The 13,885-nt window shown below is 42.5% G+C and overlaps 1 protein-coding gene across 9 annotated transcripts in view; it reads left to right on the forward strand.

The window, feature by feature from the left end:
* Positions 1-13,885, forward strand: part of TTC7A (tetratricopeptide repeat domain 7A) — a 176,218-nt gene that overhangs the window by 46,949 nt on the left and 115,384 nt on the right. For all 9 annotated transcript variants that reach the window (XM_074579665.1, XM_074579662.1, XM_074579663.1 and 6 more), the window contains one exon: positions 10,581-10,685. In XM_074579665.1, the coding sequence (XP_074435766.1) occupies positions 10,581-10,685 (105 nt within the window). The remainder of the gene's footprint in view (positions 1-10,580; positions 10,686-13,885) is intronic.

Raw genomic sequence — 13,885 nt, forward strand, 5'->3', positions numbered from 1 at the left:
TGTTATGTGTTACACTTTGAGAAAATGGAAGACCAACAAGAGAAAGCCTAATAAAAAGCATTGAGGATGGCTAAGGGTATAGTAAGCAGGACTGTGGAAAGATTGAAAGAATTGAATTTTTTTACCTTTAAAGCGGAGAAAAAAGTCCAAGAGAGAAATAAGTCTTCAAGAGCTCTTAGAAGAGGTTAATTTTGTCTATGGTGGCTAGGATAAGACGTGATGGCTTCCAGTTGCAAAAACACAAGTTCGTGTTTCCTATTAAGAGGCAAAAAAATGATAGTGGGACACTGGAAAAAGATTGCCTGTGGAGGCTGTGTGTAGCCTATGACACTGGAGATCTGTGGAACACCCTAGGCAAACATCGGTCAGCAGTGACACCCACTGTGAGGCACCGGGGGTGTACTTGGTGTGACCTTGCAAGCTCTGGCTCTGTTCTGTGACTCCACAGTTCTCTCATAAATCAGCTAGATGTGTTATAATCAAAAGGAGACATGAACACTTTGACAAAGCCTATTAGATCAGCGCAGAGCTGAAGGGAGATGTTTAGTGAGAAAGAGGCTCACAGATTACTATGAGTTCCGTACAAGCATTTCAAAATCCAATTCCAAGTATGAAAATGATGGTTAGACTCAATCATGTATAGGGAAACCCGAAGCTACCCGTGGAATGCTTGAACAATGAGCTTGGTGCTGTGGTGCTAATACCTTGCACTGGCCTATGTCAGGTGGGGGGTTTACAGGTCAGATCCAGCTCCCCTTGGCATTCAACTGGAGTTAGCATGTGTCTGCCCTCTGTGCCTTTGCAAATCCTCTGGATAACTGTTCTCTTGATACTGAGGACAATGACTAGATAGGTTATGATGGAAAGGCACAGTATCTTCCCATTAACGCTCACAGGACTTGTCTGGGAGCTTTATTGACGTTATAGGTTGTGTAACCTGTTTTTCAACAGCAGACAATGCTGTCACTCTAGTAATCTTCCAGAGAGCAAATCTAGATTTTAACTGTTGATTGTTGAGAGTGAGTGTATCCAAAGAGTAACTGTCATTCAATCTTAGGTTAGTATGGAGGCAAGAAATAGGACCTGATCTTTAGCTTCTAACAATTTGCATGAGAACACTATCCTTCTCCTTATATGTTTGTGTACCTCTTCAGCTTCCCTACAAGTTACTGAATATTTAGTACTTAAAAGAAAAAAATAGCAACACAAGTATCTGTGTCTATAACTGTCCTCTCTCTTCAGATTTTCAAGTACGTCATGTCTTTTTGCCTGTACTTTAAATATTTACAAGGTAAAATGGCTTGATCTTGCCTATTGATGTAAAAGCTCTAAATGTTCTGAGCCCTATATAGGGCAGAGGGAATTCCCTTACCCAACAATCCCATCTGTGCAGTGTTTCACTTCTAATCCCAAAGTATTCCCTGAGGATTCCTGTTGTATACTCTGCAATGCGTCATCTTGCTAATGGGAGATGTGGCATACATTTTTATACTGCTTCACAGCTTGATAGCAGGACAGAGTTCATTTAAAAGTAAGTGCTCCGGTGTAGCGGAAAGAACTGCTGAGAAAACAGCGTGGTCTGTCTAGACTGCAGAATGCACTTGAGTTTTTGTAGGCAAAAGATCTGTTTTTACCTGTCTCAGTCACAGCCAATTCCTGATCTCATTTCTTGGTAATGAAATCTCACATCCTGCAGTGTTACTTGTTCTGCAGTACAGCAAATCACGCCCATAAATCCTGGGTACGACAGGAACAGTTTTATCAACCTGTAAATGCTAGAAACTTTGGTCTCTCTTCTTTTTCTTTTTTTTTTTAAATGCATTTTTAGGATTTGCAAACTCTGACTTCTTAAAAGTGCTGTAAAATCCGATCTTGCCCACTGTTCTACACTGCATTTGACTAGTGTTACTTTTATTTTGCATATTCATCTTCTTCAGGTTAAGTCAATCAAGTTGAACTTCAAACTATTTTCTTCCTCTGCCAGCTAAAAAATTGCCAAATGGTGACTGTCATTTTTCACAAGTGATCAGTCTGAATGTCAGGCCAGCCACCTAGGCTCCTTACTGTATGTATGTTTGCGTTTACACGTTACTTTAAAAAGCATGTGTCTTAACAAAAATAGACACATCATTTCAGTAAGTTCTTGGAGAGCAAGTGAGGCCTTAGGGCTTCATAAAACAGTGAATGAAAAAGCTCAGAGAAACATAACCTTCCTGTCTGTCTTCTATTCACTTAAGCGGTGGAAATAATGGCGTGACAGCAATTTCACTTTCCTGTGCTTCTCAACAACTTGCATAATGAGTAAGATGGCGTGGCCTGGTTGTTTTTTAACCCATTCTTGGGAATGCATGTATACTGAGCTGTATATTTTCTGAACAAAAGAAGCATGTTTGTTTAAATGATTAAAATCCACTGTGAAATTCAAAAGACTTTTGTAGGCAACTTTAGATGAAATATTGGGAAAGCCTAGACAATGGCAAAGACATGCCAGCTGTAGGCGTCACCAAGTGCAGTTCTGGATAGGCAAGAGAAAGGTTTAAATCAATCTAATGCAGCACCCCTGTTCTTCTGAACTGGTGCTGGAAAACTGAATGCTGAACCCTTCACAGCTGCTTTAAGTTGCTTCTGCTGGTAATAACCTTCACAATCTGGTAATACGACAGCCAGAAGCTGAGTGTGCATAGCAGCTCCCTGGCTCTGCTGCCATGCATAGACAGGCTGGAGTCTGAGGGACGAGTGGTATGATAGCCGAATGCCATCTGGCAGAGTCCTCAGGCAATGAGATAAGCCACTGTCCTGCTGCCAGAGTAAAACAAGTGCAGTAGGTTGCATCTGCTTGTCTCAAGATTTTGAAAAAGTAGTGACCCATATTCAGCAGAATGGGGGAAGAAAGGACCAAACTCTTATTTACAGAGCAGAGAAGACTTCATAATCTTCATGGTAGGGAAGAGACAGACAGCTGTTTGGGGTAGACTTGTTCTCTGCTGCTGCTTTTCATCTAAACAGTTTCCACAGGAGGTTGTGGAGATTACCAGCACACAGCACCCCTGCAGACTAGGGCAGCTCTGCTGACGTATCTGAAGCTGGAGGTAAAATTGTCATAGTGTCTAGATGATGTATTACAAGCACACGGGATGTGAAATAGGGTCCCTGTGCACTTGCAAGCATTTCCTTGGCCTTGGACCAGCTGGATCAGTTACATGTTCCCTTGTTCAGATTTCTGTCCCCTTACACACTTAACAGCCTCACACGGGACCCAGCCAGGGTGTCCCGAAGTGTCACTAGAGCTCCCTGGGAGTAGACTCAGAAGTGGATCGTGGGATTGGGCTCTAGCTTAAACTGATGGTACTTCAGAAAGTCTTCTGAATCTGCATCATGAGTGTCTTTTTTTACCTGTCATACTGCTTAAGGGAAAGATTAAACTGATAAAATATGCACCTTAAACAACATGAGGCAACACTGATGCCTCTCTTCTACCTACCAACCAAGGAGTCAAGATTTGTAATTAATGACAACAATGTGCTATTTTTCTGAGGGTAATGGGGGAGGATTCTTCAGGGATAGCTGTGAAATTATTCTGTGAACACTGAGTCTACTTAGGCTGAAAGTGCTGGGTACCTTAATTGAGTCATTCATGGGAGATCAGTCTATGTTTATTATTATTAGTGTATGCAGTGCATAAAACCATTTTCATGCTCATATTTAGCGCTTCTGCCCTAAAAAAACCACCACAACACCATTTGATTAGTGAATGAAAAGTTTTAGGATATGTTTGTTGAGAGGAGCGGTCTCAGGCCAGCTGAGGGAAGTCTGGAGCATCTGCTGGGAGAGGGTAATCTGCTCTTACCCCTCACCCCTTATAGTCATTTGGGTGATGAAGCGCAGCAAAATGTGTGAAAAGGAAGAGCTGAGGAGCGTTTGAAGGGGCTGTGGGGAAGAGCCTCTGTGAGAGCCCAGTGGAGCTGGAAGCAGTTGCCTGGAGGCAAGGGCTGCACTCAGCAGGCCTTGTGCTGGGATAGCTGCTGATGCTTGTGTTCCATGAGCCTGGCACACAGCTGTCCAGCCCTTCTTGTCCAGTGCTGATAGATCACTATCAGCCCAGCGCTTGCCTTTAGGACAGCAACTGAATGAGTTTAGAAACAACTGCATCATTGCTGATCCTCCGTGCTAGCCTGTACTGATGCCCTAGGGACAATGGTCAATGTTACCATATAGATAAGATAGGCTGGCAGTAGGGGGATTTAAGCACTGAGCATGGCACCTTGCAAAACCAGGCAGATAAAGCTGCTTTTAACTACACGGAATTCTCCTCTCTGCTCTTATCCTTCATGTGTTTGTTCATCCTTAAGGCAAAGAGGAAGAAAGAGTCACGCTTGTCTACCTGAATGGTTTTCTTAATAACAGGAGGTGTCTGGTGTTATACAAAGGGAAATAGTCACATCCTTCTTGGCACCTGTCATTCTGCTGTTTTTCCAGGGGAGTAGGCTCCAGCTCTTCCCAGAACCAGTCTTGCACCGTCACTGTTCTCCCCTTGGCTGCTCAGCAGTTGGAGATACCACAGCCCTGCCCAGGGCTTCTGCTGGCAGCAGTCTTAGGGTTTTGAAACCAGTCTTAGACATGAACTCTGATTTTTGGCGCACTTTGCAAGTTGCTGATACATACTGGTCATAGCCAAATAATGACAAGCTAACGTCTGAGCTGCTCATATCTGTGTTGCACCCAAAAAAAGGGAATACTTCCCCTTATTTAAACAGTGCAGCAAAAGCAGATGTCTCTAACAGCTTCGAGGAGCTTCAAGTTTGACTCAGCCATGCCTATACTGCTAACATGCAGCTTTCCAGAAGGTTAGAAGGAAAGTTATAAATATATTTGATACATAATTCTGCAGCAACAGCAGACGAATTTTATGATTTAGGCTGTTCCTTCTGTTGGTTTCCTTGCAAAAGCTTAGGCTGGTTGCTAGGCAACTGGCATAAAAAAAGTACATTTCTCTTTGCATTGCAGGCAGGAACCTTGGGAGCAGCAGAGGCCTCGGATGGCTCCTTAAATAGCATTGCTGGGGAATGAAAGTTAAAATATTGAACATTCATTGGTTAGAGATCTTGTTACAAAGGTCAGCCATCTGGGGAATATTCAATAGTTTGGTTTCCTTTGGTGCACAAGAAAGATTAGAAAGGGGTGTGCCTGTGTGCTGTAGATAGTACAAAAAACGGAAATTTCCAAAGATTCCTGACTGTCAAGCAGAATACCTAGGTGGGCTATATAATTGCCTTCAGGCTTAACCTTCTTTTCTTGACAGAAGGTGTAAAGTGGGGTGTTTGTCACATCAGCAAGGACAAATTTATGCTTTTAAATCTTAGAATTTAAGAGGTGCTTTTAAAAGTGAATATTTGAAGCTGCTTAACTGCAGTGCTCTAATTTGCTAAGCACAAGGTAGAAGAAAAGAGAGAGAATTGGTCCCTGTGTTGAGAGAAGTAAGTGTCTTAGGGGAATAATGTTCATGCTGAGGGATTCACAGACATCTAGAAATTCAGTGGAAAACTAACATCAGAACAACCAATTCCAGAGTTCTCAATTGCTGGCTTACTCTGTTCGTCTTCCCTTATTGGTTCAAAGTCATTTATAGCTAGATGGCTGTGAATCCCAGGATACAGGGAATACTAATTCTTGCATAACGATGAAATATTCTGCCCCTTTCCCCCTGCCAATCCCTTTGAGATTTTAAAATACCTTTGCAGTTTTTAAGATCAGACAGGAGGATGCTAGAAATAAAGCAGTACTAGTTGTGGAGACTCATCTGTGTAGTAAACTGCCCGGTGAATTGGGAATGGGGCTGTCTACCAAAACCACCACCTTGAGGAACATTGTTCCCTCTGGTTGAAATACATTACCAAAGAAGCAAAAAAGGAGAAAGGTTTTTGGAACCTTTGCAAGAGAAGAGCAACTGTTTATGGTGTGTCAAGTCTGCCTGGCATGATTTACTGTCTGGAAATTCTTTTTCCTTTTACTTACATTTGTGGTTTCTTTATCTTCTAAATATGAAATGAATCTCTGACTCCTTTTGTTGCTTTGGTATGGTGAGAGAGAAGAGAAGGGGAAAGAATGAAAATTGTGTTGGAGTAAGCTAGGAAAACCAGCATTTGGGCAGCCTCTATGCATTTACTGTAGTTGATGGCAAGATTTCTTAAGCCTTTTGGAAAAGTAAGAAAGAGCTGTAGACGATTCTTTGTTCTGTACTGCTCACGTGCAAGCATCTTTGAGGAGTATGCTTGCATGCTTCATTATATAATTAGTAAATGGGGAATGGGAGTTCTGTTTTATATTTGGATAGAAGTTTTTCTTTACATTTTACTCCCTTATAGGATTTAAAACCATGGCTGCAGTAATTACTTAGGGGGAAGTGTCCTCTCCATCCTTCTCCTTGCTCAGAGCTTCCTTGTGATTTCTCGCTGCAGATCAAGAAGTGCCGCCCCATATTGGATATGGTACATAGAGCTCTTTCAGAAGTCTGTATTGAAAGCAGCCATTTGTCAGTATTGCTTGCTACTTTCTGGAAATTGCTTTTCCTAATTTTCTTTTCATAAATTATTGTGGAGCATGTTTGTGATCTCTGCAGAAAAATATGGTATGCAAGTAGATTAGGTGAGGAAAAAATTTACAGAGAAAACCATCTTCCTGTAGATACTGGATTTAAATATGGAGCCACTAGTGCCCTGTCTTTCCCCAGCTCCATTGTAATAAACACAAAGTTGTTGGTATGTGAAGGATGGAGAAGCCCAACTCAGGTAATCGGAGTTCTTAAGTCCCTTACACACAGTTCACCTTTTTTTTTTATTATTTATTTTATTTTTTATGGCTGAATATTCCCATTAAAGCAGTGCCTGATGCACAGCCTGATTGAGCTCTATCCTTCGTTGGTCATAACAAAGGGAGGATGGTCATGAATCTCCTTAAACCTGATGAGGATCCCAAGACTGAGAACTCCTATGTTAGAACTCCCATAAACAAATTTGAAACCCCCATGAGGCAGCTGTTGGCAAGCTTGCCATTTGTTTATCCATTTCTGTTTTAACGTGTTTGTGTGTGTTTGAGGGGACTTAAAAGCCTTTTTCCCAGAGAGAGGCCAAATGAGACCCAGAGGCAAATCCCTAGTTTTCTGAAATCTTTGGGAACTGGTTCCAGTGCAGTTGTCATAATCCAGCAATTAGCAAGCTAAACAGAAAGAACTTAAATCCTGGCTTGAATTTTTATGTGAGCCCCTCTGAAGCTCAGAATTATGAGTAGGAAGCATGCACTCACTTGGAGTTCAAGCTCTTCTCTTCTCAAAACATGCCTCACCAATAAATCTAATTATTATTGCCTTGCAGTGAATCTCAAAAACAATGCACTTGGCTGCCTGGTCCACCCACGCTAAGTGAAAGAATATGTACATTTTAATTATCAGATTATTTCAATGTTACACAAACACTGTTTCACATTAAATATTTTTACAAACCAGTGACATCTGTATTCAATACTGAGCGGATTATATTTGTTCCCTGCCTGTAATGTCTGTAATTAATATCTTTAACACACCTTGATATTATATGTCACGCCAGTCTCCCCTAAGTAAGGTCACTGTGGGAGTGGGATATTCTTTCGGCTGTCATTCCTTGGCTAACATTTTCATCATCTGTATATAATTTCCGCTGAGTAAAGTTTTCAAGGTGAAATTATATAGATCTCTTGAATTTTTAAAATGCAGCTGGGGAGAAAGGCTTCATGCCACCCTGTTTCTAAAACCACTTCTGCTCCATATGTTTAATTGCAAATTTTATAAACTTCTTTAAAGTGACATAACTTTGTAAATGTTTTAGAAGTGTGGAAACTTGAGCGCTGACTCTGTAAATGAACGTTTAGAAGCTCCTGAGTGCATGTGATAAAGTGCCTCCACGCATGAAGTGTTTGGGTGTAGGCACAGGGTGGGATTTTCTGCTTTGCAGTATTCAGTAGTCACTGTTTTCTAGTTGCTTGCTGAACAGGCTCAGGATGGACATGAAAAGTGCTCTACAGTTTGAGGCTAGCAGAGACTGCAGGGCTGGCTTGTGTCGTGAGGACCAGCCTTACTGAATGGACAGGCTGCAGACGGGTAAGGAGCAGAGTTCGAGAGGAGCTGGCATGGAGCCAGGTTGTATCACATCTCCTCTGGTGTATGTAGACCCTGGAAGGTCCTACAGTTGTGGCCCAAATTAGGACAGGCCTCTCACTGCTCTGGATTGTGCTAGTGCTGGCTATACTGGCTCAGTGGGTGGCCATCACCAGCTCCCAGGTGCCTCCTGCTTTGCCTGCAGTTGTGCTGCTGATGGGAAGCTGAGAAACCAGCACTGGGTTCGGTTTGTATCTGTTTCTGAAAGCTTTAGCGCCGGACGCTGTACGGTCTTTTACATACCTGGCCTTTTCAGTTCACTTTTGTGTGGTGAGATGACAAGGGCTGGGGGGATTTAGCTGCAGATACACTGACCGGCAAGGTGCATGTTGTCCTGCTCTATTCTTTGGGTTTCTCTTGTCTGGAAACACCTGTGGAACTAGAATAGGCAGGAGAGCACAAAGATGATGTGTCAGTCTAGGACCCGCGTGGGGTTATGCTTGCATTTCCAACACGTCTAGCAGTGCTATTGGGAATACCAGCTGCCTGCAGCATAGGTAGCGTTCTGTGAGAGAGGAATGAGATGCCGTTAAAACCTGAGACACTACTTGTTCTGAGGAAATAGGTGTCAGAGAGGTTCATTCTGAGGGATGCTAGTCACATTGTGACAGCGGAGCGCAGCGATGTGTTTCTTCCTGTACCTCAGGGTTGAATTACCCAAGTCTTTGTTTCTGAGAAGGGTGAAGTAATGGTTTAAGCTCTAGGACAAAATGTATTGATTCTCATCTTTGCTCTGAGACAAGCTTCCTTCTGGCCTTAGGCAAACTATGCATTTGGAATTATAAAATAGCAAACACTTCCTTACTTTTATTGATGCTAACTGATGCACTAGGTAGGTGGGAGAAGCCTGGAGAACGTAGGGCATGCTGTTGCTCCTCCTCAGACCCTGCGGCAGGTACCCAAACTTTTCAGGCAGGAGGGTTTGCTCTCCATTGCTGCGGAACTCATGTCTTTGGTTACAAAACCCGTCTTTGCCTTAGCATGGGCAAGGCTGCCGTACATCTGTTTTTCCCTTTTCCCAGGCTCCCTTCCAGGGAAGTTCTGTCCAGGCTTTTGAATCCTATAGGAGGAAGTGGACCTTCAGCTCTGTGGAGAAAGGAGACGGCAGGTGTGGTGTGGTGTGAGGGAGGTGAGGTGCTTATGGCCACCGGTGGGAGCACGAAGTTGCAGTGCGGGGCTGCAGGGGCTTGGAGCAGACACCAGACCCTGCTGCCAGTGCTGGTGAGAACTCTGGTGGGTCACAGTCAGGAGGAGAGGGCCAGGACGTAGTAGGAATAGCAGTTAGCTTGATTCTGCAAGATTCTGTTGCTGCTCTACTGTAATATGGAAAGGCCATGACTGGTGTACTCCTGAGAGAGAACACTGGGTGAAAGAGGCCTCTGTGTGTCTTTGAACCGCATGGGAGAGTGTGGGAGGAATGGGGCATGAAAGGAGAAATTCTGAGAGAATAAAATTTCCCCTTAAGCTCAAGAATGAGAGAATTTGGGGGGATCAGAGGTCAGTAGTTGAGGAGGGAGTGGGAATGTGAAAGAAACTGTGGTCCAGGTGGGGTGGGCTAGGGCTGTGGCAGGGCAACTTTTGTCACCTCCTCATCGGCTGACCAGACCTTCTCACCAGCGTCTCGGACTTTCCTCATTCCCCTTTAAACCTTCTGAAATCTGGCAGCCATGAATGCGTGCTGTAAAAAGCAATGTTTGTAGAGTACATTGAATCAAAAGAGCTATTAAACATCATTCATTAATGGTAACCTAACACCAGAAAGACAGCAAGAGTTTTGTGGACATTCTTTCTAACACGTGCTACTCAGACCACGCACTGAACAGTGTATTGCTCTGTAGTTGCCTGCTCCACACTTCGCATGGCGGGATCCCAGTTGTCCTCTTGTATGTTCTGCAACTGGAGAAGACACAAAACAATCTACAGAGCAGATTACTTTACCTGCATAAACCTCTCTCTCAGTAGAGTTGGCCTAAAATGTTAATGTACTGGAGGGATAAGGTCTTTATGTTCTTTTCTGACTTACTGGAAGATGGTTGTGTGCAAGGAAAACCATAGCAGAATTCTTGTGAATTGGGAGGGCAGAATTAAAATAACCAGTGTGTTAACAGCCGAGGAAAACTGTTCCTTGTAAAGGGCACAGCCAGGGCTGGTTCTTTGGTGTGTTTCCTCTGGGCGTGGGAAGAGCGTGTGTTTGCGTGCGCATGTGCACACATGTGTCTGTGTGTGTGTGGAGGTGGGAATAAAGTTGCTAACTTGTTGCTAACATGTGGTTCTTTACATCATAGCGCTTTTTTGTACATTTCACTGAAATATCTTGTTTGGACTCTGTAACAGCATTGTCTAATCGCCCTTTCTTATTTCCTCCTCCTCCTCTCTCCCCCTCCTCCTCCTCCAGTCAGCATATGCTGTGTCAGTGCTCAAAGAGTGTGCTAAACTGCGACCTACGGATCCCACTGTTCCTCTCCTGGCTGCCAAGGTCTGCATTGGGTCGCTACACTGGGTAAGCAAGCTGATGTAGTTCTTGTTATGGAATGGATCAGGTGCTGCAGTGACGGTGCCACAGTGTAGTTACAGTGGGGAGAAAGGGAATCCCTGTTAAAAATCATACACGCATGCATGCCTTTTAAAAAAACCATTAAAATCCCAGCAAGAAATTTTGCAGTGAGTCACTGAAATGCATTTTGTTGGCACATTAAACAAAGTGGGGAGGGTGTGGGGAGAAGCCATAGCAACCATTCTGGGGACTGCTTCTTCAACCAAGTGTCAAATTGAATTGGCTACTCTTCTTGTAGCCCCTGAAACACAAAAGTAAATAATTATGAATGGACTGTTAGACAGTTCAGGTCTGCTGGACAACTCAGTCCTTTGTTCTTGAAGTTGCTGTGTCAGTGTTTTCTATTCTGGATGTGTTAATGTATGCCCTAGAAGCAGAGTGGGAGTGGAAGTCTGTGCCTGTGAAATTCTGATTATCCAAAGGAGCAGAAACATCTGTCAGTCTTTTGCTGCTTGGTTTAATTAATTGAATGGCAGCCTGCTGTTTTCACCTGTCCTCACCACGAGGTGTCCCTCCAGTCAGTGAAGGATTATAATTGCTAATGTAAGTAAAACAAAGATGCAAGAAAGCATGAAAGAAAATACTAGAAGGATCTGCCTAGATTTTGGTTAAAAGTTGTTGGGGTTAGATTTGCTGTTATTGTGTCCACTTCCCTGCTGCCTCCCCATCCTCTACATCCCTATCTGGTGAAAGCTGGTATTCAGCTGAACTTAGTTGAGCTTTATTGGTTTACACCGCTCTCAACGAGGAGATCTGGTTATGTATGTTTTTGAATGAACTATGCTGTTCAAACTATAATGGTTAGACTCGTATGTGAGTCAGCAAAAACTGCGAAGTATCTTGTTCTAGGAAAAATCTTTCCGGTCTGAGGGCCTTGAGGGAATCCTTGCTGAACTACCCAATTTAACTCACTTGCACCTTTAGCTCAATATCTAAATTTTGAGGGCTGAAAGTCATTTGGTTATATAAAATAACACTCACAGTGATTTTTTTTTTAATTTTTTTTTTAAATAAAGCAAGCAAGGTTTTTTTCTTGATTCTCAGAGATATTAAAACAATATGAAAGCCAGACATTACAACTGTGTTAAACACACTAGTATCTCTGATAAAGTTTTCAGAGCAAGGTCAACTTGTCATTAGTCTAAAACATCAGCAAGTATATTGATAATTTTTATTCTGTAGGGTCTGAAGCTAGAGGAACTTCATGGGCTCCTGCATTCACTTGGAGCCATAGTTGGGGGACTGCAAGAGCCTGACAGCTTCCCCTGGCAATTCTGCTGTCTCAGTGATTGTCAGGAGGCAAAAAAAAAATTAAACCCCAGCAGAACAGTTGTGTTAAATGTGAGGAAAATCTTTCTTGGAGGTCAGGCTAGTTTTTATCTAGGAGCCTGAATTTTAGTGTAGGAGACAAGCTTGGGGTCTCCGTGTTGCAAATAAATCTTTTACTCTTCTGCCTTCCTGCGCTGTGAACATCAGTCCAACAAGGGGAAGTCACTGGAGCCATGAAGCCAGTGAGGGAAGACGCTCTACTGGACCTGATACTTACAAACAAGGAATAACTGGTTGGGAATGTGAAGTTTGGGGGCAGCCTTGACTGCAATGACTACAAGGTGGTGAAGTTCAGGATCCTGAGAGAAGGCAGCAAGGCACATAGCAGAATAATCCATTCAGATGTGCTTTGACTAACTTTGACTACTTCTAAACACAAATAGTGACTTCAAGAAGGCTGTGGTCACTCAATACTCTCTAAACATGTGACTTCTGCCATGCCTGGCCTTTGGACAAAATTGAAATACAGTGAATGCATTTTGTGAGAATCGGTGCTAAAATCAAGATCCCTGAGACGTTCTTATGTTTAACAGGAGCAATGACATTTTAATGGAGGCACTCTACCAAACACTGGGTCATTGGTGTGTGTTGAGGTGAAAGGACAAGATTTCTGTACTGCGAGAAAAGAAATGGTGTAGAATCCTTTTTCTTTCGTGTGCTACTCCGTTGTTCATGCAGCTCTCACTACTGAGGACTAAATTTCAAATGGTACCATTAAAATCTGCCGACTGTGATGGATGAGGAGTTGAATATGAAATTATGAGCCCAAATTGAAGATGCTGGTATGCCAGGAAATGGGCAGAGTCAGGATTTGTCCTTCTCATTGGTGCTTTCCCCAACATCCTTTGGATCTGCTAACACAGCTAGCATATAAAGAATACCTTGTTACAGAGACATTTAGAAAAGAAGGTGAGACTGTAATTCAGTCACAACTCTGTCCTCAGGCATTCCAGTATCTCCAGACTTCTCATACATGGCAGAGCTGATAAAGTAACAGTGTAACTCAAAAAAAAAAAAAAAAAAAAAAAAAAAAAAAAAAGAGGAAAATAAGCTGGTTTTGATTATTGCAAAGTAAGAGGGTTTTTTCCTCTATCTACTGCTCTTTCATTGTGTGAAACACTTTCCAGTGTTTTTCAATCAGACCCTGGCTCAGAACTGGGGTGCAGTATGAAATACAAATGTGATTTCACAAGGGGGTGATTTTACTGCAGTTATCTAGAGCACAACCTTACAAACTAAAACCAAATTAAAAATATTCCTCTCCTCTCTTCCTTTCACTCAGTGGCCTATGATCTGCCCTGATACCAAACTTGATGATGGTATAGAAGAGTTTTAATTAAGGCGAGTCAGAGGGAAATCGGAGCATATTTTAAAAGAACTGAAATGATACGTTCCCACATCTCATAGTCAAAGGGATGCCTCTGATATTACTGGCAAGCTCCTGTGCCTAATAAAGACCTTCCTGCTTAGCAGAGCTGTTTTTCTAAATGTCATCCTTACAGTAATTATTTGCATTTAAATTACATGGCAATCAAATCAGAATTGAATCATTTAAACTGGAAGTGAACAAGCTGATCAATGCCAGTATAAATAGAAAGGAGGATAGACATGGCATGGGAACAGTCTAATGGACAAATATTAACAGTTACAAATACTCAAATATATCTTGTTTTTCAGAACATACAAAATATGATTAATTTCCCAATTAGGAAATATGTCTATGTACTTCATTGCTGGCTAGGCAGGAAAAGGGTGAAATCAGCTCACCATTTATCCAAATGAAACGGCTAATTTATATCCTGCATCTGTCTACTATG

The sequence above is a fragment of the Larus michahellis genome, chromosome 3, assembly GCF_964199755.1.
Source record: "Larus michahellis chromosome 3, bLarMic1.1, whole genome shotgun sequence".
Lineage (NCBI taxonomy): Eukaryota > Metazoa > Chordata > Aves > Charadriiformes > Laridae > Larus > Larus michahellis.